This window comes from Poecilia reticulata, chromosome 3, assembly GCF_904066995.2.
Source record: "Poecilia reticulata chromosome 3, P_reticulata-male-v2, whole genome shotgun sequence".
NCBI lineage: Eukaryota > Metazoa > Chordata > Actinopteri > Cyprinodontiformes > Poeciliidae > Poecilia > Poecilia reticulata.
The window spans coordinates 33263594-33281994 of NC_088832.1; the positions used below are offsets into that span (position 1 = coordinate 33263594).

Here is an 18401-nt window from a genome sequence, read left to right on the forward strand (position 1 = left end):
GGTAGATCTGAGCCTCTATTGCTCTGGTGTTTAGGGCCTGTTCCTAGGCGGCCAGGATAAGAGCCTCTGTGCTGTCCTTGAGTCCAGCTTTCTCCAGCCATTGGTAGGTTTTCCTGACATCAGCCACTTCAGTTATTTGTCGGTGGTACATCCCATGTAGGGGCTTGTCCTCCCATGATGGTACTTCCAGCACCTTGTCTTCTGTTCCCCATTGCCTGAGACATTCGCTGAGCACATCGTCTGTTGAGGCTTTGTCCTTGATGTATTTATGGATCTTGGATGTTTCATCCTGGACAGTGGCTCTCACACTCACTAGTCCTCTGCCTCCTTCCTTACGGCTCGTGTACAGTCTCAGGGTGCTGGATTTGGGGTGGAACCCTCCATGCATGGTTAGTAGCTTCCTAGTCTTAACATCCGTGGCCTTCATCTCTTCCATTGGCCAGCTAATTATTCCGGCTGTTATAGCTGTTTATTGCACGGATCTTGTTCTTGCCATTGAGGTGGCTTCTCAGGACTTACCTTATTCGTTGGAGGTATTTGGCTGTGGCTCCTTTCCTTGTGACCTCATCGAGGTTGCCATTTGCTTGTGGTATTCCCAGGTACTTGTAGCTGTGCTTTATGTCTGCTATTGTTCCTTCTGGGAGTGAGACCCCTTCTGTGTGGGCGACCTTCCCTCTCTTTGTAACCATCCGACCACACTTCTCTAGTCCGAATGACATCCCAATGTCAGTGCTGTAGATCCTGGTGGTGTGGATCAGTGAGTCGATGTCTCGCTCGCTCTTGGCGTACAGCTTGATGTCATCCATGTAGAGGAGGTGACTGATTGTGGCCCCATTCTTGAGTCGGTATCCGTAGCCAGTCTTGTTGATGATTTGGCTGAGAGGGTTCAGGCCTATGCAGAACAGCAGTGGGGACAGAGCATCTCCTTGGTATATGCCACATTTGATGGACACTTGTGCAAGTGGTTTGCAGTTGGCTTCAAGGGTGGTTTTCCACAGCCCCATCGAATTTGCAATGAAGGCTCTTAGAGTCCTATTGATGTTGTACATTTCTAAGCATTCAATGATCCAAGTGTGTGGCATTGAGTCATAGGCTTTCTTGTAATCAATCCAAGCGGTACACAGATTGGTGTGTCGGGTTTTGCAGTCTCGGGCGACAGTGTGGTCTACAAGGAGTTGGTGTTTGGCTCCTCTGCTATTTATGCCTATGCCCTTCTGTGCCTTGCTCATGTATTTATCCATGTGCCCGCTTATCTTAGCCGCTATGATGCCTGACATGAGCTTCCATGTTGTAGAGAGACAGGTTATTGGCCGATAGTTGGATGGGACTGAACCCTTTGAGGGTTCCTTCTGTATCAGGATTGTGCGCCCTTCAGTTAACCATTCAGGGTGAGTCCCATTTTGTAGCAGCTGGTTCAGTTGAGCTGCCAGTCGCTCATGGAGGGCAGTGAGTTTCTTAAGCCAGTAGGCATGGATCATGTCAGGTCCTGGTGCTGTCCAGTTTTTCATACCCGAGACTCTGTCTTGGACATCTGCCACAGTGATGGTTACCGGGGCTTGTTCAGGGAGGTTGCTGTGGTCCTCTCGTAGAGAGGTTAGCCACTGTGCATTGCTGTTGTGGGACGCCTCCCTTTCCCATATGCCTTTCCAGTATTGTTCAGTCTCCAGCCTGGGTGGGTCTGCTCTGTTGTTATTACCCTGCCATTGAGAGTACACTTTAGCTGGTTGGGTGGAGAAGAGCCGGTTAATCCTCCTGGCTTCATTGTCTCTCGTGTATCTCTTTAGGCGGCTGGCCAAGGCTTGGAGCCTTTGTTTGGCAGTTTCGAGTGCTTCAGGTATGGGCATCTGGCTGTACTTTTTGGGTACTGATCTTTTCATTGCACCCCTTTGGAGCTCTGACAGTTGACTCACTTCCCTCCTTGTTATCTTGATCTTAGCCTCTAACCGTCTTTTCCATGGTGGGTATTGGGTCTCATGGTTGCTCTTATAGCCAAGCATCTCAAGGATCACTGATGCTGAGTTGTATATCAGCTCATTGGTTTCTGTTATGGTGTTGGTAGGGATCGTTCTCAATGCTGCATTCACATCTTCAATGAGACTTTCTGATGGTACTTCACTCAGCCGTTGTAATTGGCGTCGGGGTCATCTGGTGTTCATTCGGGCCATGATTCTCTCTCTCAGGTCAGTTGCTGCCTCGTTCAGCTCAGATGGTTCGTTCATTACTGGGGCTACATACCCAGTCTCTGGGCGGGGAGTTGTAGTTGACTCCCTTCTGAACTGGCATCCTGGCTCCTTCCCCTTGCTGTAGCACTTGTGTCATACCTCGTCAATCTCAAGTTGTGACAGCAGTTGCCGTTTGCGGATGTTGGAACACTGAGCTACTAGTTGTTTGGCAGTTAGTGTTGACTGGGGATGTCGAGCTAACCATTCCTCCCACAGTCTTTGCATGTAGCCCCTCCTACTAGGATTACTTGAGTAGTAGCATTCCAACAGATCCATGTTTTCACCTCTCGCCCATTTCCGTCTTGTTCCAGTAGCCCATTTTTCATCAGGGTGCTCTGGTTCCCCAGCACCTGACGCAGACCTTGTTTGGCCGGGCGACGTCTGAGCCGGCATGTCGTGCTTATTTGTGTCTCTAGGCTATATAGCTCCAAGGGTCTTGCCTAAGGACCCACACTGACAGCTCAATGTCATATATATATATATATATAATTTAAAAAAATAACCAAACTGAATATTTGGTTATTTTTTAAGCCCTTCTGTCATTTGACATGTTATAATTAACACCTTTGACTGGCGCACATGGAGACATGACAGACTTTACGCAAAGAGCTCATCGCAGAGGAAACTAAAATCAATCAAATTAAAGATCCTTTCTGAATATCATCTCATGGACGCTGAACTAAATTCGTCTTTCGGACCGGGAGCTGACAGCGTGTTGAAGAGTTATGGACATCTTGGTTAGGAAGCTCTGCTTGGACAGGTAATTTGACAGGTAACAATAGTTCGGGTCGGACCAGAATTATTTGCCTGATGGTGGTTCGGGCTTCTAATGAGTTTACATTTAATGAGTTTGCAGCACACAGAGAAAACCTAAAGAGAATGTGATCTACTTATTGTAGTTTAAGTAGAGGAATAACAGCTGACTGTTGCAGTTCATGTGTGAATTTTAAACAGTGAGGCGATCCAAACCATTAACATGTGAAACTGAGGTTAAAAAAAGCATTTAGTTCCCAACAATAAATTGACAAACTATTTTTCTTAAGGAATGAAGTTTAAACATATTTAGCATTAGCTTAAGAGCCTGAGACTGCAGAACAAGCAGCTGTGTTTATTTAGGAAGGACATGGCTTATTTGCTTTTCTCAAGAAATTTCGCATGAAGTTCACTGTTTAATTTTGATCACTCAAATAAAACAGAAGAAACTCAGAGATAAGGAGACAAACAGAGAGAGGTCTTGTCCTACAGGATTTAAAGTTCCTGTGAATCAAATCATGTCAGACTTCTTGGTTAACTTCTAATTATATTCAGTGTCTGAACAAATACGTCACATCCTGCAGAACTCCTGCTCTGAGAAATGAAAATGGTTTCATTTTGAACCAGTCAGTTTATCAAGACACCGTGTCTCATTTGGGAAAATAATTCAAAATAAAACAAACGCTGAAAGACGGTGCATCATGTTTCACTACAAGATAACGCTAGTCTTTTATTCCTTCAGTCCATCTTTAGTCTGAACAGAAATGACTTTTTAAAGATAGAAAATGTCACATTTCTTCCGCTTCACTTAATTTGTTGAAAATCATCCGTAGTTGCTCAAGTAAAGCTCCAAAAATGGAGAATATTATAAAAAATATTATGAAAAAGGGACATTTTTTGTCACGCATTTCAGAAACAGTCTAGTTCTTTACCTCTCAAACATTTACCTTTCTCTAAAAGTTTTATGAATGTGCTACAACGTTTTCTGAGACATTAAATTTAGAGTTTTCGTCATCTGTTTATCCATAATCGTCGCACTTTGTTTCTTTTTTCACCCGTATGACTGAGCACATTTCTGGTGCAATACCAGTTTCCACCAGAAGATGGCAGTAGCGGCAAATACGAGAGAGGCTAACTTCAAGCCTAGAAGAAGCTCAGAGTCACCATAGCTACGAAGCCATTATTTTGATATAAAAGCTGATTTCTGTTTAACAGGTGGGTGAAGTCTACATTTAATCGATAAGGTACCATTATTGTAAGTGTTTATGAGTGGAGAACAGTATTTTATTGGCACACATTGTATTTTGAGAAATGTCTGTGTGTATTTTATTAGAAGTGTTAACTGCCGCTAGCCTAGAACAGAAGAGCTGCTCAGAGAATCTGAATGATTGCTTTGTCACAATTATTGGGCACTGATAGGGATTTTTTGGTATTATCATTTTGTTGTTACTTTAGTTCATATTCAGTCTAATGTTAGTCAGTTTAAAGTGTTCACTTCTTTAGTGTGTGTATTAACTGACCTGGGGGTCACAGTTGCCTGTTCATCTTCAGGTGAAACAGTTTGACCGAGATTTGAACCGGGCTCAGGCCGTAAATCAGATATCGCATCTGGAACTGGGTTGCTAGTTGTTTAGGTAAATTGTTTTACGACCTTTGCTGTTTTTCCTCTGCTGTCTATCTTGCCTATCCTCCCTCTTTGAAGTTTGAAAATAAAAGACAAGCTGTACCCAAAGATTTTCAGAACGCTCTGTGAACAGCTCTGAGAAGCAGTTGACAGAGTCTTCTCCTTTTGCTTGCAGAAGCTTTGTCATGAAATTCATATACGTTGTCTGTGGTTCTTTTATGTAGGTTCTAGGAAAATACCTATCAGGCACCATTTTTAAAGTTACAGTCAAAAACTGACAGCAATAATTTGTGTCATTTCGACTGTCACAGAAAACAATGTGGTTAATTTTTCGGTAACACTATTTGACGGGGTGTGCATAAGACTGACATGACACTGTCAAAAACATGACGTAACACTTGTCATGAACATAAAGAAGTCTTTATGAATGTTTATGACAGTTGTCATGAAATAATTCGGTAAATAATGACACTTTTAATGCAAAGTTGCTCTAAAATTTGCATTAAAAGTCAATTAAAAGTGCCAACTTTGCATGATTTTGATCAATTATAAAATAATGCAAAGTTGGCACTTTTAATTGACTTTTAATGCAACTTTTAGAGCAACTTTGCATTAAAAGTGTCATTATTTACCGAATTACTTCATGACAACTGTCATAAACATCCATAAAGACTTCTTTATGTTCATGACAGGTTCATGTTTTTGACAGTGTCATTTCAGTCTTAAGCTTCAAATAAAGTGTTACCAATTTTTCTAACTCATATTTTCTCCATGTTATTCGTTGATTTATAAATGTCACCGTTTCAAACTAAATATTCAAATAGCAAGCTAAATATTTACTTTACCAACAAAGTATTTAGCTTCAAACTAAATATCTAGTTTGGAGGTAAATACTCCAAACTGAACTAAATATTTAGCTCAGAGACAAATGTTTGCCTTGTCAGCCAAATATTTAGTTCAGAGCTAAGTATTCAGCTTTGCTCAAGGCTTATTTAGCTCAATGCCAAATATATAGCTTAGTCACTAAATGTTAAGCTTGCTAAATAAATATTTAGCTTAATGCTAAATTTATTTTGTGAACTAAATATGTATTATTTAGCCTGATTGGGCTCCGTGGGTTAAAACCCGGCCACCAGGCGCTCATCATAAGGGGTCTTTGGGCTGCACTTGGTCTGGTTCCTCACCTAGGACCTGTCTGCATTGGGTGACCAGAGGCATGAAGCCCCTGACAGCTCCTAGGATCACTGGGACACTCAAACCCCTCCACCACGATAAGGTGGCAGCCTATGGAAGGGATGTGTATGTGTGTGCATGTTTGTATATGTATATGTGTGCATGTGTGTATGCATTTATGTATGTATATGTGTGTATGTATATTAAGTAACTTCTGTATTAAAACCCTCCTGTTGTCCTCGGGTCAAAATGACCGAGATTTGTATGTGTTTTCCCTATACACAGAAAATGAGGACAACAGGAGGGTTTTAAGAGAGAACGAGAGAGATTAAGAAAGAGTTTTATTTATTTTTTCCATGAGGAAACATGTGGTGGTCAGTTCTTTCATTCTCTAGTGGCCTTTATTTAACACCTTTTCTACTCAGTTTTTCATGTTAAATTGCACTTTTTTTGTTAAAGCAATTCTTGCAGTTTCTTAAACTCTTTTAGGGGGCAATTTACATTGACCAATTGACCTAACCTACATGTTTTAGGGGATGTGGGGGGAAACCAGAGCACCTGGAGAAAACCCACGCAGGCACGGGGAGAACATGCAAACTCCACACAGCAAAGATGTGACACATCCTCTCTGTGCAGATGCAGTGCTAGCCACTGCATCTCCGTGCTGCCCACTACTTTTTCTATTTCAAATTCGTCTTAAAGTTTGCATCTTTGTTTGAATTGGGTTAGGAAGGATCTTTTTTTAGATGGTTAATGGCAGGAAAAAAGCTGGCCTTTCTAAATTTCCTGATGTCGCATGGAACGATGGTTAAAACTTGATGTTCTTGGCTTTAGTTGTCTTTTCTTCCTTTTTTTGATTTCTTCAAATGCATGAAGTTTAGCATTCTTTTCCATACTGTAAGCTTTGGTTTTTTCATTTTTCCATCCTCCATGTTGTTCAAATCCTCCTGGTTGGATTCTGCAGCGAAGTCCATCATGGGTTCCAAATGCCTGGGAAAACCTGAGGAGGATCCTTCTAATGGATCCTCCTCAGAAGAAACCTCTTGATGTAAAATTTCATCATGGTCAGGTTGGCTCTCGTTCTCCATGTCTTGAAAAGTTTTGGACTCTTGTGGTGTTTCTTGTTCGACATCTTCCTTCATGTCTCTCAGAGAAGTGTCAATCTCTAGATAGTAATATGCTCCTTCCAAATGACTAGTTTTTTCACAACTAACTTGATTAAATTCTTCTATTTCTTGTTTGAGTGCAGCAATATCGGTGTCATATCTGCAATGCAGCACCTTGTATATATCTTTCATCTTCTCTAACTTTGTCTGTGCATCCCTTTCCTTCTCTTCCAGGATTTGCATATCTTTTGCTGTATTTTCTTGGATGGTGGCTTTCATGTTGTTTAGACGCACTATCTCCTCCATGTGCGCTTTTCTCTCCTGAATCATCTGTATCCGAAGCATTTCCACCTGCTGTTGAAGGGAAGAATTTTCACATTTTAAATCGTTCGTGACCTTGTAGAATTTCTGCTGCTGGGTCTGGAGCTCTTTTGACGCTGCTTTATATTTCAGTTCTTGTTCTTGCTCAAGAGAAGCCAGTTCAGATAGAACAAAGTGACATCTCTTTGCTGTATATGAACTGGCTTCTCTTTCACGCTGTAGCTCGTGCTCAGATGTTTCCACTTCAGCTTTAAGAGCAGAAACGTCTCTTTCAAACTTCTGCTCAAGTTCTTCATATGAACATTTCACCTTGTCCAATTCTGCCTGTAAACTGTTTCTGCTGCTTTTCAGAAACGTGACCTCTTCTGACATCTTTTGAAAGATATCGTCCTTTTCAGCTCTTATCTTGTCAAGGTCCAGTTGTATCTCACTAACTCTCACTTCACACAACTTTTGCATCTCGGCCTCCTGCCTCACCAGAGCATCATTGGATCTCTCCGACGCTTCATACTTGGAGCAAAGCTCCTCGTGGGAAGTCTGGAGTTTGTCCATTTCTTCTTGCAGGGTTTTGTTTCTTTCTTTCTCAGCCTGGATTTCTGTGGTAAATGCTTCCTGGCTGAGGAGGTGGGCCGTCTTTAATTCCACAAAGTCTTGCTGGAGCTGCTTCTTGTTTTTAAATCTCGTTTCGTTGTGCGCCTTGGTAGCAAGAATCGCAGCATTAACAACAGCTGGATCACTAAGCCTCTCTACTCTCTCGAGTTCCCTCTTGGTCTCTTTGCCCTTGTTGATGAATACTTCTTTGAGAGCTTTCTGCCTCTTTAACTGGAGTTTGGTTTCTTCCAGCTCTGCTTCCAGATGGGCCAGTCTTTGGTTGTCTGCAAACCTTTGGGCTCTCTCCATCTCTAAAAGAGAGCCCATCCTGTGGATTTCCTCATGCAAAAGATCTGGGTGCACAGGAGGAAACCCGCCTTGGACATTTCGATGGTTGCCCCATCTCCCCTGGGGTCCCATCATTCCATTGTGTCTTCTCTGATTTTGATAAGACATTTTCTCTCAAGACTTTCTCCAAAATCTATCGATTTCTAAATTAGCTGAACGCTCGAAAAGGCTTTGCTTATGTCTGAACTAGTCAGTGATATAGCAATGAAAAATATCCAGAATTCTGTTCTATATATATATATGTAGTTTATGACATCACAGACGCTGCCTCACTTGTGACATCACAGAATCTTCTTTTGCTGGTGCTGTTACATCATCCCACCAGCAAATAACATACTTTCTATTGTTTATATTCAAAATAGTTTGATTCACTTGGTTTTTGTTCCATATATTTTGAACTTTTTTCAGTATACATGAGAAAGTTAATTTTGCTTGTTTAGTCAAACATTTATTTTCTTGTTCTTGTGTCAGCAAACTTTGGAACATTGATGTGGGAACAGGTAACATTTTGCTAAGTTAATGCCATAAATATAAATATAAATATAAAATCATTGAATAAATTGAAAATGACATGAACTAATTAAAGTAACAAACAAAATAAATTGTGGACAGAGCACAAATAAAGCTGTAAGATTTACCCATGAGAAAACCAGGGATCTCAAACCCATCCCACCGTGCTTGACCACCACAAACACAATGTGAGCCACAGTAAATGTCAAGGCTGGGTCATTTTCAGATCTATGCAAACGCATGATTTTTGTTTGTCATTGTAAACTAAATCTATTAAAAAAAAAACGATCATTTTGTGTAACGGGGAGGATCTAAATATGAGGCAATCCATCCTGGATGGTAGATGAAGACAAACCAAGATCAACTGATTTAAAGGTTACACAGACTGACCAGCTGGGGGCGGTAGTGTACCCAGTGGCGGAGCCAGAGTGGGGGCCAGGTGGGCCAGTGCCCCCCCTGTCATCTGATTGGCCCCCCCAGTGGCCCCCCTGATGATTGGTTATTCTTGTACATTATTTGGAATCATTCTAAGCCAACCTAATATCTAAAGAAGAAAAACAATAATAAATATATGAAAAGAAAATGTATAAAACTTTATATAAGTCCATGTGATGACATAAATAAATAGATTTAGATCAGGCGCGATACCAGCCTCCTTTATACTCATAACAACAAGCTGATATTCAGTGGCGCAACTACACATTATTCAGGTGGATGCAAAAACATAGGAGGCTTTGGAGCGTCCAGCAGCTGATCCGCTTCTGCTGGTTTTTCTCCCGCTCAGGGAAGTGATGCGGGATCAGGAAACGATCAGAGTTCTGCCGTCTTCTAATCACGTCATTTCGTGAATTGTTACCTGATTTCAAAAACGTTCTAACAGAGAAATAATAAATGTTTCGTTTAATGACTACAAATTGGAAATAAAATGATTTTTTTCAACGAAAAAACTGTAGCGCCACCTCTGCTCCAAACTACGAACATTGTCGGCCCCTCTTCGTTTTTTTCTCTTTTTTGCGGAGGATCAATAAATAACTTATTGGTGTTTTACCATCACCACCAGGTATGAAGAGCTTTAGCCTTTGAGTTGCACCACAGCAGCACAACTGAAACACCCAGGGGAAGAATATCAGCTTGTTATGAGTATAAAGGAGGCTGGTATCACGCCTGATCTAAATCCATTTATTTATGTCACATGGACTTATATAAAGTTTGATACATTTTCTTTTCATATATTTATTATTGTTTTTCTTCTTTAGATATTAGATTGACTTAGAATGATTCCAAATAATGTACAGGAATAACCTGGTGCTGTTACATGTCAATCATCAGGGGAGGGCCACTGGGGGGGGCAATCAGATGACGGGGGGGGGGGGGTCACTGGCCCCCCTGGCCCCCCCTCTCATAACAACAACATTTGGGACATACTGAAATACTGTAGACAGTATTTATTAGCATCAAATACAAGCTGATGGCTTAAAAAGATTTAAAAAGATTAATCAAGTTAGAAAAACTTGAAGTTTGAGTTATTTCTTTCTTGATAATATATTGAAGACAATAGTAAGGACAGCACTGAAGTAGGAGTGATGTGTATTTAAAGATCTTACCTCTTTAAACTTGAAAAAGAGAAACATGAAACCCCTGGACATTCTTAGACCCTTTATCTATATTCAAACTGCATTAATAAAAATAAAAATATTTTAGCTTCAATAAGTTTGTTCGTCTAGTCAAATTACATTTTCTTTTAGTTTTCACTCACTGCTTTAAGATGAAACCAAATAGTGAGCCTTTTCTGACTAATCTGTCCTTTTGATCAGCAACAAAACAAAACAAATTTTACAAAAGTATACAGCTCTAATACAAAGACAATAGACTTCATATATATTCATGTTGAGGTGTTACCTTGTTTTTAAACAAAATATTTTTAAATTGGGTTTTTGCTGTACATTTAAATGATGTTTCAGTTTTCTGACATGTTTGGTTTTTCTATTATTCCCTTAAATATGACGATCTTTAATTGAACCGACGCTCTGAGGTGAGACAACGCACAATGCCTTTAGGCAAAATCGACACATTTCTTGTTGCTATAGTTACCACTGAACAAAAATAAACAGATTTTACAGAACAAAACAAATAAATTATTTGATGGGTTTCCCACTGAAAATATTTATAGTTGCATGATTCAGTTATAAAAATCTCAAGTATATTGGATTTGTGTGAGAAGTTCAAATATCTCACATATTTTATTGTAATTCAATTAAGTAGGTTGTCTAGTTAAAGTAAATATCCATATCTATCTGTAGTTGTGCTCTTTCCTGCTTTATTGATATATTTTTTATTTTTGCATAGAAATAAGTTATTGGATCAACTTGTTGTTTTGTGAGGCTGTGGGAGCAGATCAGAGATAAAAGATTTAATGAGAAGAAACACAAATTTACAGTCATGACAGGAGGAGAAAAAAACAATGTTGCCTTAGAGATGCCATGTTTCAATAACTGTGAAAAATGGAGCCAAAAGGAATGTTTATGTTGGGTTCCAGGTGGTGGGGATTAGTGCGTTTCCTTTTCAGTTCTTCGCCAGTCCACCAGAGGGAGCCATTGGGTCACTCTGCTGGGGAGGGCGTGCCTGCAGGCTCTCAACTCTCCACACCTGAGAGGAATCATTGTCTGGAGGAGTATATGAGCAGCAGACAGCCAACACTTTCTTGCCAGAGTGTTTGCCAGTTTTTGGTACTCTAGCTCCTCAGTGTGTTTGGTCTACACCAGTGGTTCTTAACCTTTTTTGAGGTACCGAACCTCCCAGTTGCATATGCGCATTCACCAAACCCTTCTTATTCCAGCCACCCTGACACACAAAATACTTTGCGGTATTCTGATTTAGTAATGTAATTATATTAGCTGTGTAACCACCCCCACACCACTAGAGGCAGTACCAACCCCGAAAAGATGCGACTAAGGTGCAGATTTAGACTATAGATTTTGGTAAAAACTGTGAGCTTTGCTGAAGTAATTAAAGACAAAAGTTCAAATCCATGCTGAGAGTGGAGCTCCTTCAATCGGAGCTCCTCCACAGCTCTGATTGGCTAAGCTATGTAACGTGATCCTCTGCAGCAAGTGATGGAAAAGCGGGAAGCGTCATTGCGACTTTACACAAGTGTGTCTTTACCTCCGCGGCAGAGGCTCCGCTGAACCCCTGAGACCGACTCATCGAACCCCTGGGGTTCGATCGAACCCAGGTTAAGAACCGCTGCTCTAAAGTCTTCCAGTGTTTTGACACGAGTTTGTTCAGGCTCTCGCCCTACTCTTGTGACTCTCCTTCAGGAATCCTTTGAGGCCCTTGGGATTGGTTTTCTCTAGTTCACCAGTCCAGAAGAAACCTTTTTCCGTGACGCCTCTGCTGTCTGCTCTGCAGCTCCTCTGTAGGGACATATCTGACCTGCCCACCCTCCAACACCTGGTCCATCTCCACCCAGCCTACATCAGCTCTCTCCTCAATCTGGAACCACGTACCTCCATCCGTCATTCACCACTTGTTTTTTCAAGTAAGAACGGAGCTCCCGGCCATTAGTTATCTCCTTTTTTCACCCCCTGTGAAACCGTCTAACCTCTCTTCCCTTGTGTGCAGACGCACCCGGACTCCGACCCGCTGACATCTCTAGCAGAGCTTCTTTGTTTGATTTTGTATTTTTGCAATAAACATTTTTTTACGTCCATCTCTCTGAGTGTTTCTGCATGTGGGCAAAAAGCATTAGACCCATCATGACAGATTATTTAAATTACTTACTGATTTTATTTTATTTTATTTATCTGGGATTAATCATCAAATGTTGAGTAATTTTAAGCAGGAGCTAAAAAAAGAGAGAATCATTTACAAAGACGTGACATTGTGACATTTATGACCAAACGGAACAAACGCTGCCAGCAGAACCAGTCCGACCAGACATGAAACTGTTGCTGGATCAAAGATAGAAAGATGATGGTAATTATTCCTAAGCCAACAAAAGACTTGCCAAGTCAAGCTTTCTAACTGATTCCTAAGCTTTCACACCTGCAGGCGGCATGTCAGATTAATCAAAAGAATCCAAAGGTATCGACTCTTCATGATGATCATGAGGAGTCATTAAAGTTTTATTTATTTTTACTTCTCTTCTGGTTTCAAGAGTAAAAGTCCCCAAATTATCTATTTGTTTGCTTTCTGTTAAAATCAGAGCAGAATTATAAAAATAAAAGTTCAAAGCACAAATAGTTCAGTGAATGGCCATGTGCTAGAAATGGACACGGTTAAACAAAAACTGAAGACAGATGATGGTCTGTGTTTTCTTTTCTTTCTATAGAACAAAGAAAAAGGAGACAAAGCAGTTGAGTCAACTCTGGACTTGAGTTTCACTTTCCTTTAAAACTCGTCCGTCTTTTCACGTTAGTTCATCTCTTCAGCTCAAGATCACTTTTAGTTTATTCTCTTGATTTTTATGTATTTATATTCTGATATCTTAGTTGCAGATATCTTATTCCTTCATTATGTCTTCACAGTGTGTAGTATTTGAGTTTCCCAAGGTTGTGTCTGTGTCTGAAATCAAGCTCATCATTATAGATGTAACTCGTTTTTCTCTCCCCCTGTCAGATTATTCTGCTCTGCCGCCATCTTGTTGTCCCCACTTATAAAATGGAGGAAAACATTAAAAAAACTAGAACTTTTTCATCAATACTAAGGAATAATTTACTTTAAAAAGCTTGTATAAGTTGGTGAAAAATTACATGTGAGTTAGCTTTCTCCCATCCTGTGTGAACAAAAATATTTGCAATAGAAACTAGACTAAAAACATGTGGAGAGTTTGAGTTTTTACAGTGTAGAATACAGAAATAATTTTCAGTTCACCATTATTAAAATAAATAGAGTAGTAGGAAATTCATAATGATCCCCGTATTATTTAAAAAAAATTTAATCTTTTTCCCCTCAATGCTATTTAACTGATCAACAACATTCTCAAATTTCAATTCCCTATTAAAACCTTATTGTCATAATGGGTGTTGGTTGAGGTGAGGAGAAACGCTGAGATCCAGGTAAGATGATGAAGTGATGAATTTAATGGTAGATGACGAGGTACAGAACAATGGGGAGCACAAGGAACACAGGGAAGCAGACTGGTACACACGACGAGGATCCCACGAAGAACACAGACAACAGGTGGGACTAAATACACACGGGGTAATCAAGGGAACGAGACACACCTGGGAAAAGATCTAAATCAGGGGTGTCAAACTCCAGTGCTGAGGGCCGGTGTCCTGCAACCTTTAGATGTGCCTCTGCTGCACCACACCTGAATAGAATAATTAGGTCATTAGCAAGGCTCTGGAGAACTTATCTACATAAAGAGGATGTAATTAAGTCATTTCATTCCAGTGTTTTGTACCTGTGGCACATCTAAACACTGCAGGACAGCGGCCCTTGAGGACTGGAGTTTGGCACCCCTGATCTAAATGCTCTCTGGTATTGTTCAGGGGGCCGGACCAAATGTGGAGGCGGGACGGATCCTGCCCACGGGCCGTAGTTTGGGAACCACTGGTCTATGCTTTCAAGCCAGATTTGCTCCATCTGGGCCACTCAAAATCCATCAGAGGACTGCAAATGGCCCCTGGGCCGCAGTTTGAACACCTCTGCTCTTGAGAATGGTGGCCAGTAAACCCAGAAGGTCGGATTTGATGGTTTGTAGACCATCACTGGTTACAAAGCCACTTGGAGGCTGCTGACCGGTTGATGCAGCAGAAGCCCTGGAAGAAGTTTACAAGCATCTGCGGTAGAAAGAACTCTTTTGCCGGGACTTTACAGATTATTGTTCTTAATTGCAGGTTGGGCGTAAGCCTTTGCGTTAAGCAGGAAAAATTCAAGTGAATTATCATCTTCCACAGTAACAATCTTATGGTACAATGAAGCAGCTGAGTGACTGACAGGCTGGCATTTCTTCAACAATGTGGCTATTATTAAGTGGAGGAACAACAACGTGAGTTAAAAGCCGCGGTCCTGGATTAACTGGTCCATCCACATGCCTGCTGTCATCTCATTAAATGTGGTTTTTGACATAATTTAAAAAGATCACAACAACAAACTTCCTCCACATGCTTAGAAAAACTTTTTCCATCCAGAGTGAAGCTTCAGCTCCAACTTTTTTAAACGAGTCAGTTTGAGAGTCTGGAGACCCAGAGCAGATCCAGAACATCAATCCTGGATTGGGAATGCGGAAAATGTTGCTGAGCGACTGGAAAACTTTACTACGAATAAATAATTTCTAATATCTCTGAATTCATTCTGTGAATTTTCTGATCATTAAAATCCAAACTGTGTTCAGCTCAAAGCTTCTCCTAAAATCCACTTCAAGTTTATTTTCAGGTCAATTAAATCACAACCTTGGATTATTTATACTAAAAATAATAATGTAAGCTGAATAAATTTAACTTAACATATAATTAGAGATCGAAAGTTGAGGTGGTTCTTTTGCTCTTTCTATTTTTGTGAGTATGTTTCTATTTCTGAACTGCAGATTTGACTCTTTCCAAGCATTTTAATTTTATTACACCTTTACATTGCTAGTTTCCAAACGATAACTCAAGTAGCAAAACATTTGCGTGAAACTGAAAATTTTACAACTTCCTCAATGTGATGGAAAAACATGGTGTATTACTACTTTAATCTAAGATCATTAAGAGTCATGACAGGTGAATGATGCTCAAACAATGAGCCCTGAGGCACACCCAGCGTTCGCAGCGCTTAAAAGGCGGGAGGCTGAGCTCCTTCTGCTTCCAGCCTCAGACTCCTGGACTGACAGGTAGCCTCCTCTCCTCCGCTCACATTCATCTCCTCTCTTATTGGTTTAATAAATTGCTTTTATTTTCCAAGACTTAAACTTGTAACTCAACAACAAAACTCTGTTTAGATTTTTTTCAGGTCAGAAGCTTCCCTGCAGAGAAAAAGCAAGATGTTTGCAGTTTTCCTCTTCTTTGTTGCCATCTCAATGGCGGCTGTTCCTCTGGTAAGTTTGAAGGGAGAAAAATAAAACTAATTTGTTTCATCCAACTCAGGGAAGGCTAATGTGTTTAGATATATTGGGTTTGTAAAGCAGCATCAACAGGAAATGTCCAAACCGCCGTGAAACAGAAGAAATGTGTTTTGTCATAAATGCTAAAATCTCCGTTTGTGTTGCAGAAAGCAGCTGACAGTGTAAACCTAATCAGTGAGTAGAAGAAATGGTAACACTCTATTTGAAGGGGGGCGAATAAGACTGTAATGACACTTTCATAAACATGACATTACTCCTGTCATGAACATGAATATTAATGACTGTTGCCATATAGATGTTATGTCATGTTTATGAAAGTGTCATGTCAGTCTTATTCACCCCCCTTCAAATAAAGTGTTGCCAAAAAAATGAAAGAAACCTGAAGTGAACCTGAAATCTCTGACATGTGGATTTCTTCCCTTCCTCCCACAGAGAAGACGGACGTCACGGATGTCATCTCCAAAGCAAACGTTGGAATAAGTAAGACAGCAATTTCACACAACTCAACAACTTCGAATGTAATTTCATATTTACAAGTCAAGACAAACAAAAAGAATCTTCATCTATTAATAAGTCGGCTGATTTATTTCTCAAAAATTAGCTTAATGGTTTGTCTTTGTCAAATCTTCAAGCATGATAAGAAGCTGGGTATTTTTCATCTGCATTTCAGATGAAAAACTCTTTGCATAATTTCCCTACATTTCATTAGTTACTTTCATTAATACTCACCACCAGGTAGTGGTCAGTGGACAGCTCCGCACCTCTCTTCACCTGAGTGTCCAAGACATACGGCAGCAGATCCGATGAAACGATGACAAAATCGATCATCGAACTGTGGCCTCGGGTGTCCTGGTGCCAAGTGCACATATGGACGCCCTTATGCCTGAACATGGTGTTCGTGATGGACACTCCGTGACAAGCACAGAAGTCCAACAACAGAACACCACTTGAGTTCAGATCAGGGGGGCCGTTCCTCCCACGGCTCGGGTGGTCACTGAGGCAAAAACTCAGCATGGGAGGAGTTTGGAGAGGCCATGGAGAAAGACTTCCGTACGGCTTCGAGGTTATTCTGGTCCACCATCTGGCGTCTCAGGAGGGGGAAGCAGTGCAGCACCAACACTGTTTATAGTGGGGATGGTGTGCTGCTGACCTCAACTCGGGACGTTGTGGGCCGGTGGGCGGAATACTTCGAAAACCTCTTCAGTCCCACCAACATGCCTTCTGTTGAGGAAGCTGAGCCTGGGGACTCTGGGTCGGGCCCTCCAATCTCTGGGGACGAGGTCGCCGAGGTGGTCAAAAAGCTCCTCGGTGGCAGGGCCCCAGGGATGGAAGAGATCTGCCCGGAGTTTCTTAAGGCTCTGGATGTTGCGGGGTTGTGTTGGCTCACGAGACTCTGCAATATTGCATGGACATCGGGGGCAGTTCCCCTGGATTGGCAGATTGGGGTAGTGGTCCCCCTGTTTAAAAAGGGGGACCGAAGGGTGTGCTCCAATTACAGGGGGGTCACACTCTCAGACCTACCTGGAAGGTCTATTCAGGGGTCCTGGAGAGGAGGGTCCGTCGGATAGTCGAACCTCGGATTCAGGAAGAGCAGTGTGGCTTTCGTCCTGGTCGTGGAACACTGGACCAGCTCTACACCCTCAGCAGGGTCCTGGGGGGTGCATGGGAGTTCGCCCAACCAGTCTACATGTGTTTTGTGGACTTGGAGAAGGCGTTCGACCGTGTCCCTCAGATATCCAGGAGTAAAGCCGCTGCTCCTCCACGTCGAGATGAGCCAGTTGAGGTGGCTCGGGCATCTGGTAAGGATGCCTCCTGGATGCCTCCCTGGAGAGGTGTTCGGGGAAGACCCAGGACACGCTGGAGGGACTATGTCTCTCGGCTGGCCTGGAAACGCCGTGGGGTACCCCCGGAGGAACTGGAAGAAGTGGCTGGGGAGAGGGATGTCTGGGCCTCCCTTCTGAAGCTGCTGCCCCCGCGACCCGACCCCGGATAAGCGGCAGAAGATGGATGGATGTGTTCACACTGCAGCCTGAAGTGACTCAATTCCAATTTTTTTGACATAATGCGACCTGTATTTGATCTTTTCATGACAGTGTGAACAGCACAAGTCAGATTCTATTTCGAATGTGACCCATATCCGATACGTATCCGATTCAAATGCAACATAACGTCCAGGTTGCATTAATCCAAACTGAACGTCACTGATTCTCAACAAATCTCACAATTCTGCGTCCTGATACACGCAAGTGGGAAGCAAAACAACAACCATGACGGACTATATGAGAATTAAGTTGTTAATATGCTGCTCCTGTTTACACCACAGAACACATACAGGTCGCATTTACTGGCAGTGTGAACGGCTCTGGCAAAAAAAATCGGAATTGCCAAAAAAATCGGAATTGAGTCACTTCAGGCTGCAGTGTGAACGCACCCTTATTCATCCCCCTTCAAATAAAGTGTTACTGAAAAAATGAAAGAAACCTGAAGTGATCCTGAAATCTCTGACATGTGAATTTCTTCCCTTCCTCCCACAGAGAAGACGGACGTCACGGATGTCATCTCCAAAGCAAACGCTAGAATACGTAAGACAGCAATTTCACACAACCCAACAACTTCGAATGTAATTTCATATTTACAAGTCAAGACAAACAAAAAGAATCATCATCTATTAATAAGTCGGCTGATTTATTTCTCAGAAATTATCT

General features: G+C 41.6%; 1 protein-coding gene and 1 long non-coding RNA gene across 3 annotated transcripts in view; both read left to right on the top strand.

Moving 5' to 3' along the window:
• Positions 1 to 18401, top strand: part of LOC103462952 (uncharacterized) — a 159638-nt gene that overhangs the window by 132692 nt on the left and 8545 nt on the right. Inside the window, exons 3-5 of the mRNA XM_008406023.2 lie at positions 15843 to 15870; positions 16129 to 16176; positions 18231 to 18278. Of these exons, the coding sequence (XP_008404245.2) occupies positions 15843 to 15870; positions 16129 to 16176; positions 18231 to 18278 (124 nt within the window). The remainder of the gene's footprint in view (positions 1 to 15842; positions 15871 to 16128; positions 16177 to 18230; positions 18279 to 18401) is intronic.
• LOC103462950 (uncharacterized) lies at positions 3994 to 12357 on the top strand. 2 transcript variants are annotated; one of them, XR_014087022.1, is made up of 4 exons: positions 3994 to 4190; positions 11185 to 11374; positions 11966 to 12186; positions 12270 to 12357. It is a non-coding gene; the product is annotated as an uncharacterized LOC103462950 (long non-coding RNA). The 2 variants fall into 2 exon arrangements; XR_533425.3 differs by lacking the exon at positions 3994 to 4190 and having other exon boundaries at positions 10046 to 11374.